Source organism: Orycteropus afer, unplaced genomic scaffold, assembly GCF_000298275.1.
Source record: "Orycteropus afer afer isolate SDZICR_OR568_19922 unplaced genomic scaffold, OryAfe1.0 scaffold00002, whole genome shotgun sequence".
NCBI lineage: Eukaryota > Metazoa > Chordata > Mammalia > Tubulidentata > Orycteropodidae > Orycteropus > Orycteropus afer.
In genome coordinates this window covers 14,464,220-14,483,391 of record NW_006921589.1, presented here as the reverse complement: position 1 = coordinate 14,483,391, position 19,172 = coordinate 14,464,220, and the positions used below count along the sequence as shown (strand labels likewise).

The 19,172-nt window shown below is 43.0% G+C and overlaps 1 protein-coding gene across 1 annotated transcript; it reads left to right on the top strand.

The window, feature by feature from the left end:
• Positions 1-2,011: 2,011 nt before the first annotated feature.
• Positions 2,012-7,245, top strand: TMEM169 (transmembrane protein 169). The gene is made up of 2 exons (XM_007959819.2): positions 2,012-2,282; positions 6,623-7,245. The coding sequence occupies exons 1-2, from the start codon at positions 2,012-2,014 to the stop codon at positions 7,243-7,245; spliced, it is 894 nt and encodes a 297-aa protein (XP_007958010.1).
• The last annotated feature ends 11,927 nt before the right edge of the window (positions 7,246-19,172 follow it).

The following is a 19,172-nucleotide window of genomic DNA, read 5'->3' as shown; positions in this document are numbered from 1 at the left end:
TGTTTTGTGCCACTCCCAACAGAAATACTCCAGGTGGACAACTTCAGCAATCAGGAGCTCCTCAGTTGCTCATAGAAAATCCCACCTTGGAGTTTACAAAGACTTATGGGTAAAAAAGCCACACTAAATAATTTACTACACCACACTACCCTACAAGACAAGAGCAGTACAAGACAAGAGGGCTTCCAAGGCTGTAATCTTTATGGAAGCAGACTGCTGCATCTTTCTCCTGTGGAGCGGCTGATTGGGTCTAGCACTTAACCACTGCACTGCCAGGACTCCTTTTGAAGATGTTAAGGAATTGTTTTAAAAAAATGTTTAAAAAAAAAAAAACTTTAGGTGTGTTAATGATATTGTGATTATTCTTTTTTAAGAAGAGAGTCCTTATGTGTAAGAGATACACAGAGATAGTTACAGGTGAAATGAAATGATGTCTGAGATTTACTTTTAAACAACACAGGAAGGTGCAACTAGATGGCTTCACCATGAATATTTTGCTTATTGTTGAAACAGGGTGATGAGTACCTGAGAATTCATTAAAATTGTTTCCTTTGCCTTTATGTGTGTTTAAAACTTTCCATAATATTTTTATTTATTTATTTACATTTTTCAAACTCTTAAGAGCAGCCAGCTGCCTAATAGGAATAACTGGGTATTTGTGAGTATACACCTCTTTAGCAGCAGCTCTGAGAGCATTCCTCCTCTCTGAAGGCTAAAGCTGGAGGTTGGAAGGCAACTGAATATCTTTCCTCTAGAAAGGCAATATTAGCCTGAGGCTTTTCAGTAAGCACAGAATGTATCAAGAATACAGACCAATCAAAATCTTCTTTAAAAGATGTTACTTCATTCTCATTTCTTCCCACTTCCTTTTCCTTGGGGAAAGAAAAAGAGAAGAGGGAGGATACAGTGAGAAGTGTGCATCCCTTCCATTCCATCTCTCAGCCTGTGATAGGACGGATTCCAGTAACTCTCCAGGATACTGGACCAATAAGAAGCCAGGCAAATGGTGCCCTTTGCACAATACAAAGGTAGACATGTCTGATGAAATGGCATCACTCTTGGATGGTTCCTTAGTTATCTCGTGCTGCTATAAAAGAAATACCTCAAGTGGCTGGCTTTAATAAACAGAAATTTATCTACTCACTTCAGGAGGCTAGACATCCAAATTCTGGGCAGTGGCTCTAAAGGAAGGCTTTCTCTCTCTCAGTTCTGGAGGAAGGTCCTTGTCTCTTTGCAGTTTCTTTTTCTTGGTATCTTGGAGATCTCATGTGGTATGGCATCTATCTTCTCCCAGCTCTGCTTTTTGCTTGTTCTTTTATATCTCAAAAGAGATCCATTTAAGATGCAGCCTATGCTAATACTTCCTCATTAAAATAACAAAGAAAACCCTATCCCCATGTGGAATTATAACCACAGGTATAGTAGGATTTACAACACATTTTGGGAGACACAATTCAGTCCATAACATGTAGCTTGCTCAAAGTTGCTTTCATCTGTTTTGGTGTAGTTGCAATGTATAATGCAGTAGCCCTAAACCTGGAATACTGGTCCCTGTCATCTGACTCTGTTCATGGTGGGAGTTAAGAGAGGTGCTTAGTTCCGTACCTCTGGAGGACTTCCTCACCCATCTTCCCTATATTATGCATCTGCCCACCTAGACTAATGGCTCACATAACGTGTAAATGACAAAAACAAAATTGTAACTGATACAAATAACATTTTATTCACAAATCTATTCTTGTAGAAGTATTTCCACAGCCCTCCCCAAATGAACTGTTGTGAGAATAGATGAAAAGGCTTCTGCCATATTAAAACACATTTCCCAAATCCTTCTCTATCTTACCCTATTTGCTCCCTGCTGATGGCTCTGTTTTTCCTTCTTTCAGACAGAATGTATCCTTGGAACATCTTTGCATAACCCCATCCAGAAAGAAGCTCTGTGATGTGTGGATTGTGAGTTTGTCCTAAGCAAGTTAGACTTCCCAAGAAACAGCTTGCTGTGAGGACTGGGATGGAAGAGCTAACACCAGTGGAAGGTGACAGCCAGCTCTCAAGCCCCCACCAGGGCTCTCTGAGGAAGGCTGTGGCTGCTGCCTTGGCTCTGGATGGGGAATCCACAATGGGTCGCAGGAAAAAGAAGAAGAAAGAGTCCCGCCCAGAGTCTATCATCATCTACCGGTCAGATAATGAGAAAATGGATGAGGAGGCAGGAGAACTGGATGGTGGAGAGCAACCTAAAGAGGAAGAAGGAGATGATTTCCTAGACTACCCCACAGATGATGGTAAGTCTCCCTGTGGCCATTAGTTTATAGCCATGGAAAGGAAACTGAATGAGGATTGCCCTGAAGACAGCCAGGCATTTGCTTGCTGAGCTAGTTCTTTTTTTGTTTCAAATGAAAGGTCTCACATATTTATTACTGAACCAAACTATTAATGTGGAAGCATAAAAACAAAGGAAGAAACCAGACCTTTTTCCATGCAACATTGTTCAGATAGTGGCGAAATTTTCAGCTTGACATGGTAAAAATACTAGTAAACTTGATAGAACATAAATACTTGTGCCATCACATGTTTGACTCCTTATAGAGAGTTCTGGTTCCCTAGTGCCACTCCAACAAGAATATACCACAAATGGGATGCCTGAACAAACAGGAGTTTATTCTCTTACAGTTTGGGAGGCTAGAAGTCCAAGTTCAAAGCCAGACTCTAGGAGCTGTGTGAAAGCCCCTCGACCTTCGGCTTCAGCTCTGCCTCTTGCTCCCGGCCCACTGAAGCTAGAGGCATCTCTTCACTCAGGCAGCTAGTGGCTGCTGAGGCTGACAAGCCCAAGGTAGACAAATAAAATGGCACAGTCCCAATGTTACCAAACCACACCGCAGGCCGTTAATTCAAGTCCATTGAAAGTCCCAAGGGCAGCAGGGCATGGCAGGCTGCTGAACAATGGCACGGCTACATGCAGGGTCCATGTGTGCCATAAGCTAGAGACCATTCCCAAAGCTGCTGCTTATATACAAGCAGACCACATACCCAAAGGTAGCTACTCAGCTGCTTGTAGTAGATCCCACCATGGAGCTGACTGCCAGTCTCATCATGGCAAATAACTACCACCAGCTGCCCAGCCACTCAACCAGGCCCAGCCAAGTTGACACACAAACATAACCACCACATAGACCCAGCTTGGTTCTTCTCCAGTGTCTCCTCTTGGAGTTGTACCCAGTTTTATTACTAATGTTCATTCTAATCTGTTGCACAATGGAATGATTCTACTTTTATTTCTTGGCCAAGAATCTCTTAATCCTAAAAGTTTTGTGAGACAACATGGTAAGGATGGAAGGGTGCTGCATACACCATGATGGCAGAGAAAGAGAGAGAGCAATCTGTTTCTTTTTCGGGATATGGTTATCTTGCAGTCTTCACTCAACAATTTGACAGTATTTACTGGGCACTTACTCTGTTCTGTGCTAGATAATATGGAGAATCTCTACCCTTTCAGAACTCCTAGGGTAATAGAAGAGGCTTATTTATATACAAAAGTAAGTAATACAAGCAAAGTATGCTACTTAACTAATGAATGTAAGATAAAGAAACAATAATAGTTACTTCAATAATAATTGAGAAAATGCAAATTATAACAATGAGATGTTAGAAATTCCAAAATAGTTAAAATACGGTAACATCAATGTGAGGCAACATACTTATACATTTCAAATGGAAATGGAAGGAAGCTACTCTACTTTGCAAGGATATTTATCCATTTTTATTAAAATGCAGAAATTCTCATGCTCAGTATCTACCCCAGGAAATCTATGCCCATGTGTATAAGGAGGTATGTATGAGAATGTTTTTTGCTGCTGAAGAAATTGTGAAGTGTGCCTATTAAGGATTACTGTGCAACAAGATGGGTATGGTAGATCTATTTGTGTGGATAGATGAGAACCTAAGACATATGCCCATGAAGAGGAAGAGAGGCAACATTTCCATGCAGCTTACCTTCTAGTCAGGGGAAGACAGACAGTAAACAAGTCACAAAAATATTTTCAGGTAGTGATGAATGTTGCAAAGCAAATAAAACCATGGTGAATGTGGAAGCTCAGGGGGATAGATTGGATGGTCACGAAAGGCCTCTCTGGGAAGTGCGGTTTGAGCTGATCTGAATGGTAAGGAGCCAGCCAGGAAGAGTTCTCAGCAGAGCCTTTCCAAAAGCAGGATTAGCAAAGGTGAAGACCCTGAGGTGGGAGTAACAGTGGCCTGTTAACAGAATGGAATTATTTCTGTGGGACAAGAGTGTAGTGTAGGCAGCCCTGGTGGCACAGTAATTAAGCACTCAGCTGCAAACTGAAAGGTCAGTGGTTCAGACCCACCAGCTGCACCATGGGAGAGAAGACCTAGTGATAAGCTTCTATAAAGATTACAGCCTAGAAAACCCTATGGGGCAGTTCTACTCTGTCCTATAGGGTCTCAATGAGTCGGAATCAACTTGATGGCATAAGACAACAGCATGTAGACAATAAGGGGAGGATGGTGAGAGGAAGTTAGAAAGGTAGGCAGTGGTTTGGCCTTGTAGGGCACAGATCACATGTAAACCATGTTGAGCCATGTAGGTCATAGTAAGAAGTTTAGAACTTATTACAAGTGCAGGGGGAAGTCAATGGAGAACTCTTAAGCAGAGGAGAGACATCATCTCATTTATATTTTAAAAAAGATCACTCTGCCTTTCTGTGAGTAATGGATTACACGGGATAACAGTGGAAACAGATAAAGACTATGGCCACAGTAACATGAATGTGGAAGCTTGGATTTGGGTGATAGCAAGGGAGATAACTAGAGAGGAAACTATTAGGTGTTTGGGGAACAGAACCACCTTTTTAACTGGGTAGTCAAGGACCCTGCCGCTATCCTGGGCCTTGCTCTTCAGATGGCTATGCTCTAGCCCTTTTCTAACCATGGGGCAAGGAGTTTACAGGTCCCAGGGGACCTGCCTTCATAGAGCCTGTACACCAAACCTCCCAACACATACAACTTCTAGACCATATTTTCATATGCCAAGGACCATGGAATTCCCTACTCAATATCTCCAACTTCACTTCCAGAGTGGCGAAAGGATGGCTGTTTGGTCATGGTGTGTGTGTGTGTGAGTAGACAGTGTTTGGATTTGTCAGCTAGGGTGTCCATAGGCCTGTGTCGGGGCCCCCTCTCAGAGAAGCATAGAGATAGGCATGAAAAGAGAAGGGGTGTGTGGTAGTTAAATTTTTGTGTCAACTTGGCTAGGCCTGGTTGAGTGGCTGGGCAGCTGGTGGTAGTATTCCCCATGATGAGACTGGTAATCAACTCCATGGTGGAGTCTACTGTGAGCAGCTGAGTAGCTGCCTTTGGGTATGTGGTCTGTTTCCCATATATAAGCAGGAGCTTTGGGAATGGTCTTTAGCCTTTAGCATGCTTGGACCCTGCATGTAGCTGTGTTGTTGCTTAGCAGCCTGCTATGCTTTGCCAACCTTGGGACTTAAATGGACTTGTTAATGGCCTGCCATGTGGATTGGTAACATCGGGACTGTGCCTTTTTACTTGTCAACCTTGAGGCTTCTCAGCCTCAGCAGCCAGCAGCTGTCTGAGTGAAGAAATGCCTCTAGCTCCAGTGGGCCAGGAGCAGGAGGCAGAGCTGGACCCCGAGGTTGAGGGGCTTTCACCTAGCCCCTAGAGCTTGGCACTTTGAACTTGGACTTAAAGCCTCCAAATTGTAAGAATAATTTCCTGTTTATTAAGGCCATCCCATTTGTGGTATATTTCTTGTCAGAGTGGCACTGTTGTTGTTGTTGTTATGTGCCGTCGAGTCAAACCCGACTCATAGCGACCCCTCCTTGGGTTTCCGAGGCAGTATCACTATGGAAGTAGGATTGCCCAACCTTCCTTCTGAGGAGTGGCTGGTGGGTTTGAACCGCCAGCCGTCTGGTTAGCAGGCAAGTGTCTTAGCGACTATGCTACCAGAACTCCCAGAGTGGCACTAGGTAACCAGAATAGGGTGGGCTACCCATTAGGGACTTCCAGTTGAACTCTTGCCCTGACTTTATGACATATGTGCATGTTATATACTTGTTATGTATTTGTGTGTGTATATGTATGTGTGTGTGTGTATATGTATATATATATATATATACACACACACATACCCATAAATACATACAGTACACACACTGGTATATGACACTCACACATTACAATATTTTCACTGCACTGCAGACTAGAAGTAAGATCAATATAAAGTGGTGTCCTTAGTAAAATGAGGGTGTGGACGCTTTGATATATTGAAAGTTGTCTCTTACACCCCTCCATATCATGGGTATCTTACCAAGATGACACCCAGAAAGGAAGAGAGAAAAACAAGTTTAACCTGCTCCACAATTTCATCTGGAACCAAGTGTGTGGTGTGAGAGTTCACTGTAGGAGAATTAATACCAGTGGCTGCTCTCCTGAGGGAGGTCCATTCAATCAATCACTGACTTCTGGTTAAGCTTGTGTGAGATGTTGTGAAAACAGACCTTCTCATACTCAGCCCCAACCTCAGGGGAATGACACTGATAAAATGTTCTTTCCTGATCTTGACTTTCACCTCCTTTGTGCCCTGCAGGTATGTGGAACATGCCTTTGGACAGCCGCTATGTCACATTAACTGGAACTATTACACGAGGGAAGAAAAAAGGTCAGATGGTGGACATCCATGTCACATTGACAGAGAAAGAGCTGCAGGAATTGACCAAGCCTCAAGAATCATCAATGGAAACAACACCTGAAGGAAGAAAAGTCTGCCAGATAGGAGCAGATCGTGGGCCACACGTGGTCCTTTGGACAGTGATCTGCTTGCCTGTGGTTTTTGTCCTCTCTTTCATTGTCTCTTTCTATTATGGTACCATCACCTGGTATAACATCTTCCTTGTGTACAATGAGGAGAGGACCTTCTGGCACAAGATTTCATATTGCCCCTGCCTTGTTCTCTTCTATCCAGTGCTCATCATGGCCATGGCCTCTTCACTGGGACTCTATGCTGCTGTAGTGCAGCTCTCTTGGTCCTGGGGAGCGTGGTGGCAGGCTGCTCGGGACATGGAGAAAGGCTTCTGTGGCTGGCTCTGCAGCAAGCTGGGCCTGGAGGACTGCTCTCCCTACAGCATTGTGGAGCTGCTGGAATCTGACAATATTTCAGGAAATCTCTCCAACAAGGAGCCTACACAAGAGGTAGAAACCTCCACTGTCTAAACTCCCAACAGTTTATTTCCTTCTCTCATCTCTGTAGTCTATATATCATCTTCCAATTCCAGAGAATTCTTTAAATTCTCTTCCCCTACTCCACCCCCAGTTCTTCTGGAAAATCTGAGACAACATTGGTCTGTCATAACACCTTGATGATTCCAAGAAGGCAGAGAACAGAAAAGCAATGCCTGTCAAAGCAGTTTACCTAATGGACAAACTCCTCTTCCATCCTTCCCTTAAATGACAATTTGTCTGAGACAGGGAGCTCAGTAGTGTCAGTTCAGTAGCTTGGAGGTGTTCTTGGTAACCAGAACCCAGAAGAATGTTTGACCACTGGGACAGGGAGAGTAAGGAGGCTCAGGGACATCAAGGCTACAGTGAGATAATAGACAGAGATGGAGTGAAACATTTAAGAAGTAGGACTGTCACAGTCCAGCAGAATGTAAAGACTTGTATCATTGAGATTTAGATTTAGCTGTATATTATTAAGACCCTAAAATACCAGTGGTTTAAATAAGATAGAAGTTAACTTCTCTCTCATATAAAAGACGACTAGAGGCAGATCACCTGGGACACGATGAAGACATCAGGGCCCCAGGCTTCTTTTATTCCACTACCATTAATAGAATGTGGTGCTCATCACCCTTAACCTTAATGTTCCAGATGCTCATGCATCTCCAGCCATCATATCCATGTTTCTGGCAGCAGAATAGAGGAAGGGGGATGAAGAACATATTGAAAGGAGACTTCCTAGAAGTCCTGTTCAACACTACTTCTTACATCTCCTTGGCCAGACATGGTCTAAGGTGCGATACAGTCTTTTGGCTGAATAGCAGCTATATTCCTGGCTCAAAACTGGGGTTATGCTCATTAGAGAGAAAGAGAAGAGTGGCTATTTTGGTAAACAGGTAAGAGTTTCTGCCCCACTCTGATTGTTTAAAAAGATTTTAAAACTATTGATACAGTTTATTCATATATTTATTTTGGTCAGAATCTTACACAGAGAGAACTTATGCATAGATATTACTTAAGAAGCACCTTGTATACTTGGCAGTTGAACTGGTAATGTCCTGTGGTTTCAGGTTTGTTTGGTTGGGGTTGTTTTGGAAAAGAATAGTGGCCAGGTGAAGACAATTATGTAACAGTAGCCCCTACTTTTTTCTGGGTGATAAAGGTGGCATGGGGTGATGATATTTAATCTAATCTACAGATTAAAGACTGTGAAGGGAGGGATTGCCTAGGCCAAACTCCCCAGCCCTCAACAAGGATTAGTAACCCTAAACACAAAGAAGCCAAATCTAGTGTTCTGTTGTTTGGTGCAACCTCACTCAAAACATCACTCACTCAGACTTTTCTATAGTTTAACCATAAACACGATTTTTCCTGTGCTACGAGTCTGATGTCTTCCTGGCCCCTTAAGTCATTAAGGTCGACTCTACTCTGAGGAGGCAGCTCTTCACCAGTTGTACTTTGAGTGCCTTCTGACCTGAGGGGCTCATCTTCTGGCACTATCAGACAGTGTTTCAGGGTTCTTCATAAAGTTTTCCAATAATATATCAGACAGTGTTTCACGACTTTTCATAAGGTTTTCACTGGCCATTTCTTTAAGTGGATGGCCCCATCCTTCTTTCCAGTCTGTGTTAGTCTGGAAGCTCGGCTGATACCTTTCCACCATGGATGACCCTGTTGGTATTTGAAATACTGGTGGTATAGCCTCCAGCCTCACAGAAACATGCAAGCCACCCCAGTACAACAAACTCACAGACAAGTGGTGGTCCTGGCTCCAATGGGGTTGTAATCCAACTGGTGCTCCTTGCTTGTTCATGTTTCAGAAATAAGCTATTGAAAGAACTGCTATGTATCAAACCGGAGGGCATCAGCTATGCTTCTCCACACCAGGGACATTGCCCTAATGTGCGGTGCTGGACTCTGTCTTCTGAGGAACTTTAAAAAAAAAAAAAAAACCTATTATCAGTTTGACAAGAAAAAGACAAATCTCCCCAACATTTTTGAAGATAACTTTGGTGCTCTCTGGTGCTTTTACAGAGACATGAACAATTGTAATGAAGACAAAGAAGATAAAAATAAAATCTAATTTACATCTGCTCAGTTTGTCTTTGAGGCTCTCCAAAATTGCTCTGAAAGCTATAATGTGCAGAGAAAGGGTGAGTGTGGTGGCTGTTCATTATGTGTGTAACAGTGTTAATATGATGTGTACCCTAATGTCTTGACACTTCCCATGCATTCCTAATTTACTAGGAGGCCATTTTGGTGGACTGTTTTCACAAATCACATATTTACTCAAGCCCATACTGGAAATCTGTAACCATATTTGTCAGTTTTTCTGGGCACAGGGAAATCAATAGTCCGGACCAAAAACAGTCATGATTAGGACAAGGGGAAGGTAAGGCCATGGTGGAATGGAATGTGACGGGATAGAGAGCAAGACTATGCACAGGGGGCATCTAGATGAAATTGACATGGCCCTCTTATCACTAGTTGGGTTTGCCATCTAGTGAAGAAATAGCTTTATAAACTAATTTCAAAGGGGTTGCAAAACCCTTGTTCTCCATGACTTCCTGTAAAACAAGATTCTAAATCTTGAATAGAACTCATTTCAAACGTCTTGAAAGTTTCATTCTGCCACTTTGGAATGGCCACCCAGGGCTTAGTTTTTGCAGTGTTAAGCAAGATTAGTGGCCAACAGAAAAAATTGTCTATTCCTCAATTATTTTACATAGATACAAACCTTTGATGTGGATTTTAATTTAATGGTATTTGAAGGAAGTGGTGGGATATGGTACCATCACTATTCATATCTCTTTGGGATATAAACCATAACTTCATATTTGTATTCTCTTAATGATTTTAACTTATTTTCTCAATTGCCCATAATCATCATTATAGTTTGCTGTCAGAGCACACAGTCTCCACATTTTTATTTTGCATAATACTTGGGAAGTCATTACTCATGTAGTTCACTCTCAGAGTGATGTTAAACACAAACACATTCCAGCAACCCAAATTGTAATTTCAAAATAAATAAAGTCCTTCAGTTGCTTTTAATTCCATCTACTCTGAAGGGGATTATATAACCAACATTATAGCAATGCTTTGAAAAATCCCCCTTGTTGTTGCTGAATAAGAAACTACTCCAAAACTTAGTGGTTTAGAGGGAGGTCAGCAGAAAATGATCAAGGCAGAGGAAGACACTGGGAGGAGCACAAGAGTTAACTGCAGCAAAGGTAAGTACTATTACATATACAATCCTGCAAAAACAGTAATAATAATTTACAAGTGGTGTAGTGCCTAAGGCATTTGACTATCTCAGAAACCCTAGGAGGGGTTGTTATGAGTCAGGTCCCACTCACAGCAGTGAGTTTGGTTTTCTTTCTTTTTTTTTTTTTTAACAAGTGGATACATAGATACTCAAACTGAACAGGGGAAAAAGCAGGTGATTGGGACTACATCCATGAATATATATAGGTTTGACAGAGGGTATTTCTATATAGCAAAGCATACAGGGGGCAAAGTTATGAAAACATCTTGTTGTTAGGTGCTGTTGTCTCCAACTCATAGAGACCTTATGCACAGCAGAATGAAACACTGCCTGGTCCTGTGCCAGCCTCACGATCCTTGCTATACCTGAGCCCATCATTGCAGCCACTGTATCTATCCATATTGTTGAGGGACTTTCCCTTTTTCGTTGACCCTCCACTTTACCAAGCATGATATCCTTCTCCAGTGAATGGTTCCTTCTGACAACATGACCAAAGTAGGTAAGACAAAGATGAAAACATCTTAGCCACATCCAAAAATCTGAAGGGATGTATCACTGGGCTGGGCCTAAGGACTATAGTCCTGGAGGGTATCAAGATCAATTGGCATAACATAGACCACAAAGACAATATTCTTCCTCCTACTTTGGTGAGTAGTGACTGGGGACTTAAAGGTTTGTGAATGGCCATTCAAGATGCAACTATTGGTCTTTCCCTATCTGGAGCTAAGAGAACTGAAGAAAATCAAAGATACAGGGAAATAATTAGTCCAAAGGATTAATGGACCATGTGAACCTCAGCCTCCATGACCAGAGACCAGAAGCACTAGATTGTACCCAGCTACTACCACCAGCTGCTCTGAAAGAGATCACAATAGGAGGTCTCAGATAGAGTGGGAGAAAAAGTGAAACAAAACTCAGTAATAAAAAAAAGCCAGGCTTACTGGTCTGGCAGAGACTGGTGGAAACCCCAAGACTATAGCACTTACCCACTCTTCAAGCCAGAACTGAAGCCACACAATAGACAGGTCTATAAGATGAACAGGAGCTCTGGTAGCATAGTGGCTAAAGCACTTGACTGCTAACCAGAAGGCTGGCGGTTCAAACCCACCAGCCACTCCTCGGAAGGAAGGTTGGGCAATCCTACTTCCGTAGTGATACTGCCTCAGAAACCCAAGGAGGGGTCACTATGAGTCGGGGTCGACTCAACGGCACATAACATAAGATGAACAATAGTACCATGTGTGCACTCATTACAACAGGGAACCAGATGAGATCAAAAGGAAGCATTTGCCCAGTGATAAAGCTCAGAAGGCAGGAAGGGATAGGAAAGAAGGATGAGGGGAAATGCTAAACACAAGGGAGAAGTGGGAAGAGTGCTGTTATCTCATGGGGACTGCAATAAATGTCACAAAACAAAATGTGTATGAATTGTTAAATGGAAAACCAGTTTGCTCTGTAAATTTTCACCTAAGTCACAATTAAATAAACAGATAAAATTAAGCCCTAAAAAAAAAAACAACTTTGTGGCTTAACATAACAATTCTGCAATTTGGGCAGAGTGTAGGGGAGATATTCTAGAGAAACAACTCATCTCTGCGCAATGTCTCTAAGGCTGAGGAAACTCCCACTGGGCTGGAGGATCACTCCCAAGAAGGTCTCAAGGCTGCCACATTGGTGCTGCCTACCATCTAAGTGTACTCTTTGTGCTCAGTGATCCTCCATGTGGCAGCTGCATGTGGCTAGGTTGGGCTTTCCTAGAATGGTGGTTTCATGGTGTATTCATACATGGTGGCCACAGTGCAAAAGCTATATCTTCCAGGAATTATGAAGGCTTTGGCTCAAAATTGGCCACATTTTTCTAGTAAGAGGTCACAGTATACCCTTGATTTAAGGGGAAGGGACTACACAGGCTGTGAATTCTAGTAGGCATGGCTCAGTAGAAACCACCAAAGTACATCGGACATTCTTCTTTTCCTGTCTCATCCATTTCCTTCATATCCCACTGTTCTAGTTACTTAATGCTGCTGTGACAGGAATATACCACAAATGGGATGGCTTGAAGAAACAGAGGTTTATTCTCTTACAGTTTGGAGGCTTTAAGTCCGAGTTCAAAGTGCTAGGCTCTAGGTGCTGGGTGAAAGCCCCTCAACCTTGGGCTTCAGCTCTGCCTTCTGCTCCTGGCATACTGAAGCTGGATGCTTTTCTTCACTCAGCTACTAAGGCTGACAAGCCCAAGGTTGACAAGTGATAAGGCACAGTCCTGATATTACCAAACCACATGGCAGGCCATTGAATTCAAGTCCATTAAAAGTCCCAAGATTGGCACAGCATAGCAGGCTGCTGAACAATGACTCAGCTACATGCAGGGTTCAAGCGTGCCATAAGCTAGAGAACATTCCCAAAGCTGTTTCTTATATATGGGAAGCAGACCACATACCCAACGGCAGCTACTCAGCTGCTATCAGTAGAGTCCACCATGGAGCTGATTACCAGTCTCATCATGGGGAATACCACATCCAGCTGCCTAGCCACTCACCAAGGCCCAGCCAAGTTGACACACAAACTTAACTATCACACCCACAAATGTCTTTCTGCCCCAGATCCATCTCCTTAGCCATAGCCCATCAACCCCTTATCCTCTCCCACCTCCTTTACACTCAATTCTATATTATCAGTTAGCAGCCATTTTGGTTGATGTGCTTGGCTGCTAACCTAGAGGTTGGAGATTTGAATCTTCCCAGAGGTGCTGCTGAAGAAAAGCCTGGTGATCTGCTTCCAAAAATTAGTCATTGAAAACCCTATGAATTGGGGCAGAGACAGGATTGTGTCCTGCTGACACACTCCTCCCAGTCCCTCTATAACAGAGACCCATAAAAACCAAGTGAAAAAGATACAAAATAATGATCCTGGCATTCTGAGCATCTAATGAGAAATAAAGTATTAGGTTGAGCACAGATTGGAAAGGGAGACAGAGCGAGGTCTGTGACTGGGGAGAGAGAAGAAGCCAGGACTGGCCGAAGTATAGACGTTTTGAACACAGAGACAGCAGATGAGGAGGAGAAAGAAAAAATAACTCTACAGAATCCACACAGTCATAAAGACACAGAATAGGCAGAGTGGGAGGAATCTAAGATGAGGCTGAGTCCTGTGGGAGCTGGGAGAGGAACGAGCAGGGAAGTGGGTCGGAATTACAGTTGCACAAGCAGACATGGAGTGAGGAAGGAACAAAAGAACTTACCATTAGTAAACCAAACCAGACCCACTGGTGTTCAATCAATTCTGATTCACAGTGACCCTTTTGGGGATGATGTACAGCTGCCTCGTTGAGTTTCTGGGGTTGTGGATCTTTGCAGAGGAGGGCTAACTTGTCTTTATACTGCAGGGTGGCTGGTGGGCTCGAGCTGCTAGGCTTTTGATTGATGGCTGAGTACCACCCTCAGCAACTCACACCAAACAGACAGACACAAGGGATGCAGCTATCCCTTCCTGCACTTGCATCAGTGGCTGATCTTTCTCACACTAAGTACAAGAGGCTCACAGCTGAAACCTTCTCTATTGCAAGTGCCCAATCATGCCAGGCTCCTTTCCCATTTGCGGGCACATACTCCAGTGGATCAGCAGTTTCCACCACAGTTGCCAGCTCCCAGGGCTGCTGGTTAACCAAAACTACAAAAGTCCTGTCTCAGTTTCCTTATTTTCCCCTTATTTTTCTCCTTTCCTTTTCATCTGTTCATTTCTCCCTCTTCCTCTTCTTCTTTCATTTTTATCAATCTTTCATCTTGCTCACCTCTTTTTTCTTTTTCTCTATTTATTCTTTTACTTTTATTCTGTCTTTTCTAATTCTCTATCTCTTCTTCTTGGTTTTCTTTTCTTTTTCTCTTTTTCCTGCCTCATCCAATAGGAAGAGGACATTAACTCTCCACTAGTCAGCCATAGGAGCTCTGGTGGTGTAGTGTCTAAGGTATTTGACTACTAACCAGATGGCAGTTCAAACCCACCAGCCACTCCTCGGAAGGAAGGTTGGGCAATCCTACTTCCGTAGTGATACTGCCTCGGAAACCCAAGGAGGGGTCGCTATGAGTCGGGTCAAACTCAACGGCACATAACAACACAACAAAAAATTGGATGAACATCATCCAGTTCTTTTTGGTACAGTGACTCTGTGCATTCCTTCCATCTTCTCTTGATATTTCCTGCATCATTTAATATTTTGCCCATAGAATCTTTCAATATTGCAACTTGAGGCTTGAATCTTTTCTTCATTTCTTTCAGCTTGAGAAATTCTGAGTGTGTTCTTCCCTTTTGGCTTTCTAACTCCAGGTCTTTGTACATTTCATTATAATAATTTACTTTGACATCTTAAGCTGTTCTCTGAAATCTTCTGTTCAACTCTTTTATCTTGTCATTTCCTCCATTTGCTTTAGCTACTGTCCATTCAAAAGCAAGTCTGAGAGTCTCTTCTGACATCCATTTTGATCTTTTCTTCCTTTCTCGTCTTTTAAATGATCTTTTGCTTTCCTCATGGATGATGTTCTTGATGCCATCCCACAATTCCTCTGGTTTTCTGTCATTGATGTTCAATGCATCAATTCCATTCTTTAGAAGGCTTCTAAATTTAGAAGGGATATAATCAATGTCCTATTTTGGCTTCCGTGGACTTGTTTGAACTGCCTTCAGCTTCGACATGAACTTGCATATGAGCAGTTAGTTGATGGTCTGTTCCACAATCAGCTCCTAGCCTTGTTTTGGTTGAAGATATTGAGCTTCTCCATCACCTCTTTCCACAGATGTAGTCCATCTGATTCCCGTGAACTCCATCTGGTGAAGTCCATGGGTATAGCCACCATTTTTGTTGTTGAAAAAGGTATTTTCAATGAATAAGTTGTTGGTCTTGTAAAATTCTATCATGTGATCTCTAGTGTCATTTCTATCACCAACGCCATATTTTCCAATTACCGGTGATTCTTCATTTTCAACTTTTGCATTACAATCACTAGTAATAATGAACACATTTTGATTGCATGTTTGGTTGATTTCAGACTGCAGAAGTTGCTAAAAATCTTCAAGTTCTTTGTCTTTGGCTTTGGTGTTGGTGCATAAATTTGAAGAATAATAGTGTTAACTGGTCTTCCTTGGAGGCATATGGATATTATCCTATCACTGACAGCACTGTACTTCAGAATAGATCTTGCAACATTCTTTGTGACTATGAATGCCATGCCATTCCTCTTCAATTTGTTATTCCCGGCATAGTAGATCATATGGTTGTCTGATTCAAAATGGCCAACACCAGTCCATTTCAGCTCACTAATGCCTAGGATATAAATCTTTATGCGTTCCATTTCATTTTTGACAACTTTCAATTTTCCTAGATTCATACTTTGTACATTCCATGTTCCAGTTGTTAATGGCTGTTTGCTGTTGTTTCTTCTCGTTTTGAGTCATGCCACATCAGGAAATGGAGGTCTCGAAAGCTTTACTCTATCTGCATCATTAAGGTCAACTGTACTCTGAGGAGGCAGCTCTTTGCCAGTCTTCTTTTGACTGCCTTCTGACCTGATGGGCTCATCTTCTGGCACTATATCAGGCAATGTTTCAGGGCTATTCATAAAGTTTTATATCGGACAGTGTTTCACTGCTATTCATAAGGTTTTCACTGGCCAGTTCTTTGAGAAGTGGATGGCCCCTTCCTTTTTCTGCATCTATTTTAGTCTGGAAGCTCCGCTGAAACCTGTCCAACTTTGGTGACCCTTCTGGTATTTGAAATACTGGTGGCATAACCTCCAGCCTCAGCGACATGCAAGCCACCACAGTATTACAAACCGACAGACAAGTGGTGGTAGCACAACACAGTTAATTAAAAAAAAACCCACACAGAAACATAGTTCCACAGCCTACTTTGGTGAATAGTGACTGAGTTCTTAACAGTTATGAATGGCCATCTAAGATGCAAGTATTGGTCTCTCTTCATCTGGAGCAAAGAAGAGTGAAGGCATATGGAAACAATTAGTCTAGAGAACTATTGGACCATAGAAACCTAAGCCTATATGACCCTGAGACCAGAAAAACTAGATGGGGTCTGGCTACCAATGCCAACCACTTGGAAAGATATCAAAATTGCAGACCCTGGCTACAATCGAAGAAAAAATGTGGAACCAAATTCAAAAACATATATATATATATATATATATATATATATATATATATATATATATATATATATGCCCACCCCTCGGAAGGAAGATGGGGCAATCTACTTCCGTAGTGATACTGCCTCAGAAACCCAACGAGGGGTCACTATGAGTCAGGTCTGACTCTATGGCACATAACAACAACAGGAGCTGAATAGGAGCTCTGGTAGCATAGGGCCTAAGGCACTTGACTGCTAACCAGAAGGCTGGCGGTTCTATCCCCCCAGCCACTCCTCGGAAGGAAGATGGGGCAATCTACTTCCGTAGTGATACTGCCTCAGAAACCCAACGAGGGGTCACTATGAGTCAGGTCTGACTCTATGGCACATAACAACAACAGGAGCTGAATAGGAGCTCTGGTAGCATAGGGCCTAAGGCACTTGACTGCTAACCAGAAGGCTGGCGGTTCAAACCCACCAGCTACTCTTTGGAAGGAAGATGAGGCAATCTATGTCAGTAGTGGTACCACCTCAGAAACCCAGGAGGGGTCGCTATGACTTGGGTCCGACTCGACGGCACATAACAACAACAACAACAGGAGCTGAACAACTACACAAGGAAGATGTACTCCTTAGAACAGTCAGCCATAGGAGATCTGAAGGGCTGTATTTGCATAGTGATAAAGGTAGGTGTAAGGTTCTGTGCTGGGAGAGAGAAATCAGGCTGGTAGAGTTTTGAAAAAAAAGTTTATTAAAGCATCTGCATGCAGACTGGGCTGAGTCCAGAATGATATCAGCCTGGGCTGAGCTCAACAATGCATCAGCCCCGAGCTAGGGAAGTTGGGAGGTTTAAGTAGGGTGGCAGAAGTTTATCAGCAGTTCTATTGTGGGTGAGCAGACCATGGCTGTCTTGTAGCAATAGTCAAGACAGTAGATGTTCAGCTGTGTTCTTGGAACTGCAAGCTTGAGTTGTTCTTTGCAGTTCTGACTGACTTGTCCACCCAATTCTTCGAACTGGGTTGTGACCACTGTCCTGTTATTCAATTTCATTTTTAGAGAGAAAAAGTATTAGGATCAAAGCATAAAAATAACATGAGAATTCTAAGTCAAGGCTCATATCTAACATCAGGCAGACAGGAATGCACAGGTGAGGACACGGGGGGCGGGGTGTCCACAGGGAGGAAGTTGAAGGCGAGCTGTTACCCTGGGGGACTGTAATCAGTGTCCCGGAACAAAACGTGCATGAACTGCTGAATGTAAAGTAAATCTGCTTTGTAAAACTGCACCCAAATCACAATAAAAAGAATAATTAAAAAAAAAACCCACCTATTGAACCACAGTCCAAATCTGCTGTCTCCTAGTCAACAGTTTGAGGGCAGTTTCAGCTTTACTTTCCACTTTTCCCAGTTCCAATTCTCAAGAGGGAGAAAATCCGATTGGATTTGATTTTTCCGGTTTGGTTAAAGGTTTGGGACACTCTACAGATTGCTATGCCCTTTGTCCGGTCACCTGTGAACTTGTAGACTACTTAACATAGGAAACAGCCATTTCTGTGCAATGTCCGTCTTGGGCTTCCACCCTCAAAGGGCCAGGGTGTGGGTGGGCCAGTTTCCTTTGAAAGGGGTTGGTGAACTTGTTAGGCAGGCATTGTGATTGATAGCTGCCATTTTTAGAACATCCTCTTAGGCTACTCTTCTGAATTAAACCTCATCTAACCACTTCCGAAGATGGGGCAATCTACTTCCGTAGTGATACTGCCTGGGAAACCCAAGGAGGGGTCGCTATGAGTCGGGTCTGACTAGACGGCATATAACAACAACCCCTTCCAAGCTACTGCGCCTCCAAACTGGAGCCCTTCCAAACTACAGTACTAGAAGATCCTTAGTAGGTGCTGTTTCTCTCTATCCCATTTCCTCTGCAAAGAACTGGAGCTGTGGTGGTGTAGTGCCTAAGGCATCTGTCTGCTAACCAGAAGGCTGGCGGTTCAAACCCACCAGCCACTCCTGGAAAGGAAGATCGGGCAATCTACTTCCGTAGTGATACCGCCTCCGAAACCCAGGGAGGGGTCGCTGTGAGTCAGATCCGACTACACGGCAGTAAGTTTGGTTTTTCGGTTTCTGCAAAGAATGCCCCTTCCACTTTTGTTTGCCTAGAAAACTTACTCTTGTTTTAAGACTTGGTTCTAAACTCACTGCATTTGTTAAGTTTTTCATTATCCCTCATTTTACAGAACGAACTGAGACAGAATTTAGATAATTCCCCGGATCCATACTCGAATAGACCTCCGGATCCATATTCGAATAGACCTAAGTCCAGAGTTCTGGTACAAACGCTTTAGGTGTTACCCTGAGTAAGAAAGAAAACAAGCGAACCCTTCAGAGTAGTTAAGCAGGAGGGGAATTTGCGCATGCTCAGAGCTCCGGAGCATGGTTTTCCCGGCCACTTCTTAGCACAGCGGTCTGGGTCCAAGTCCACCGGAACCGAGTTGCTGCGCTACAGGTTCCTTCCCGGAAGACGCAGCCG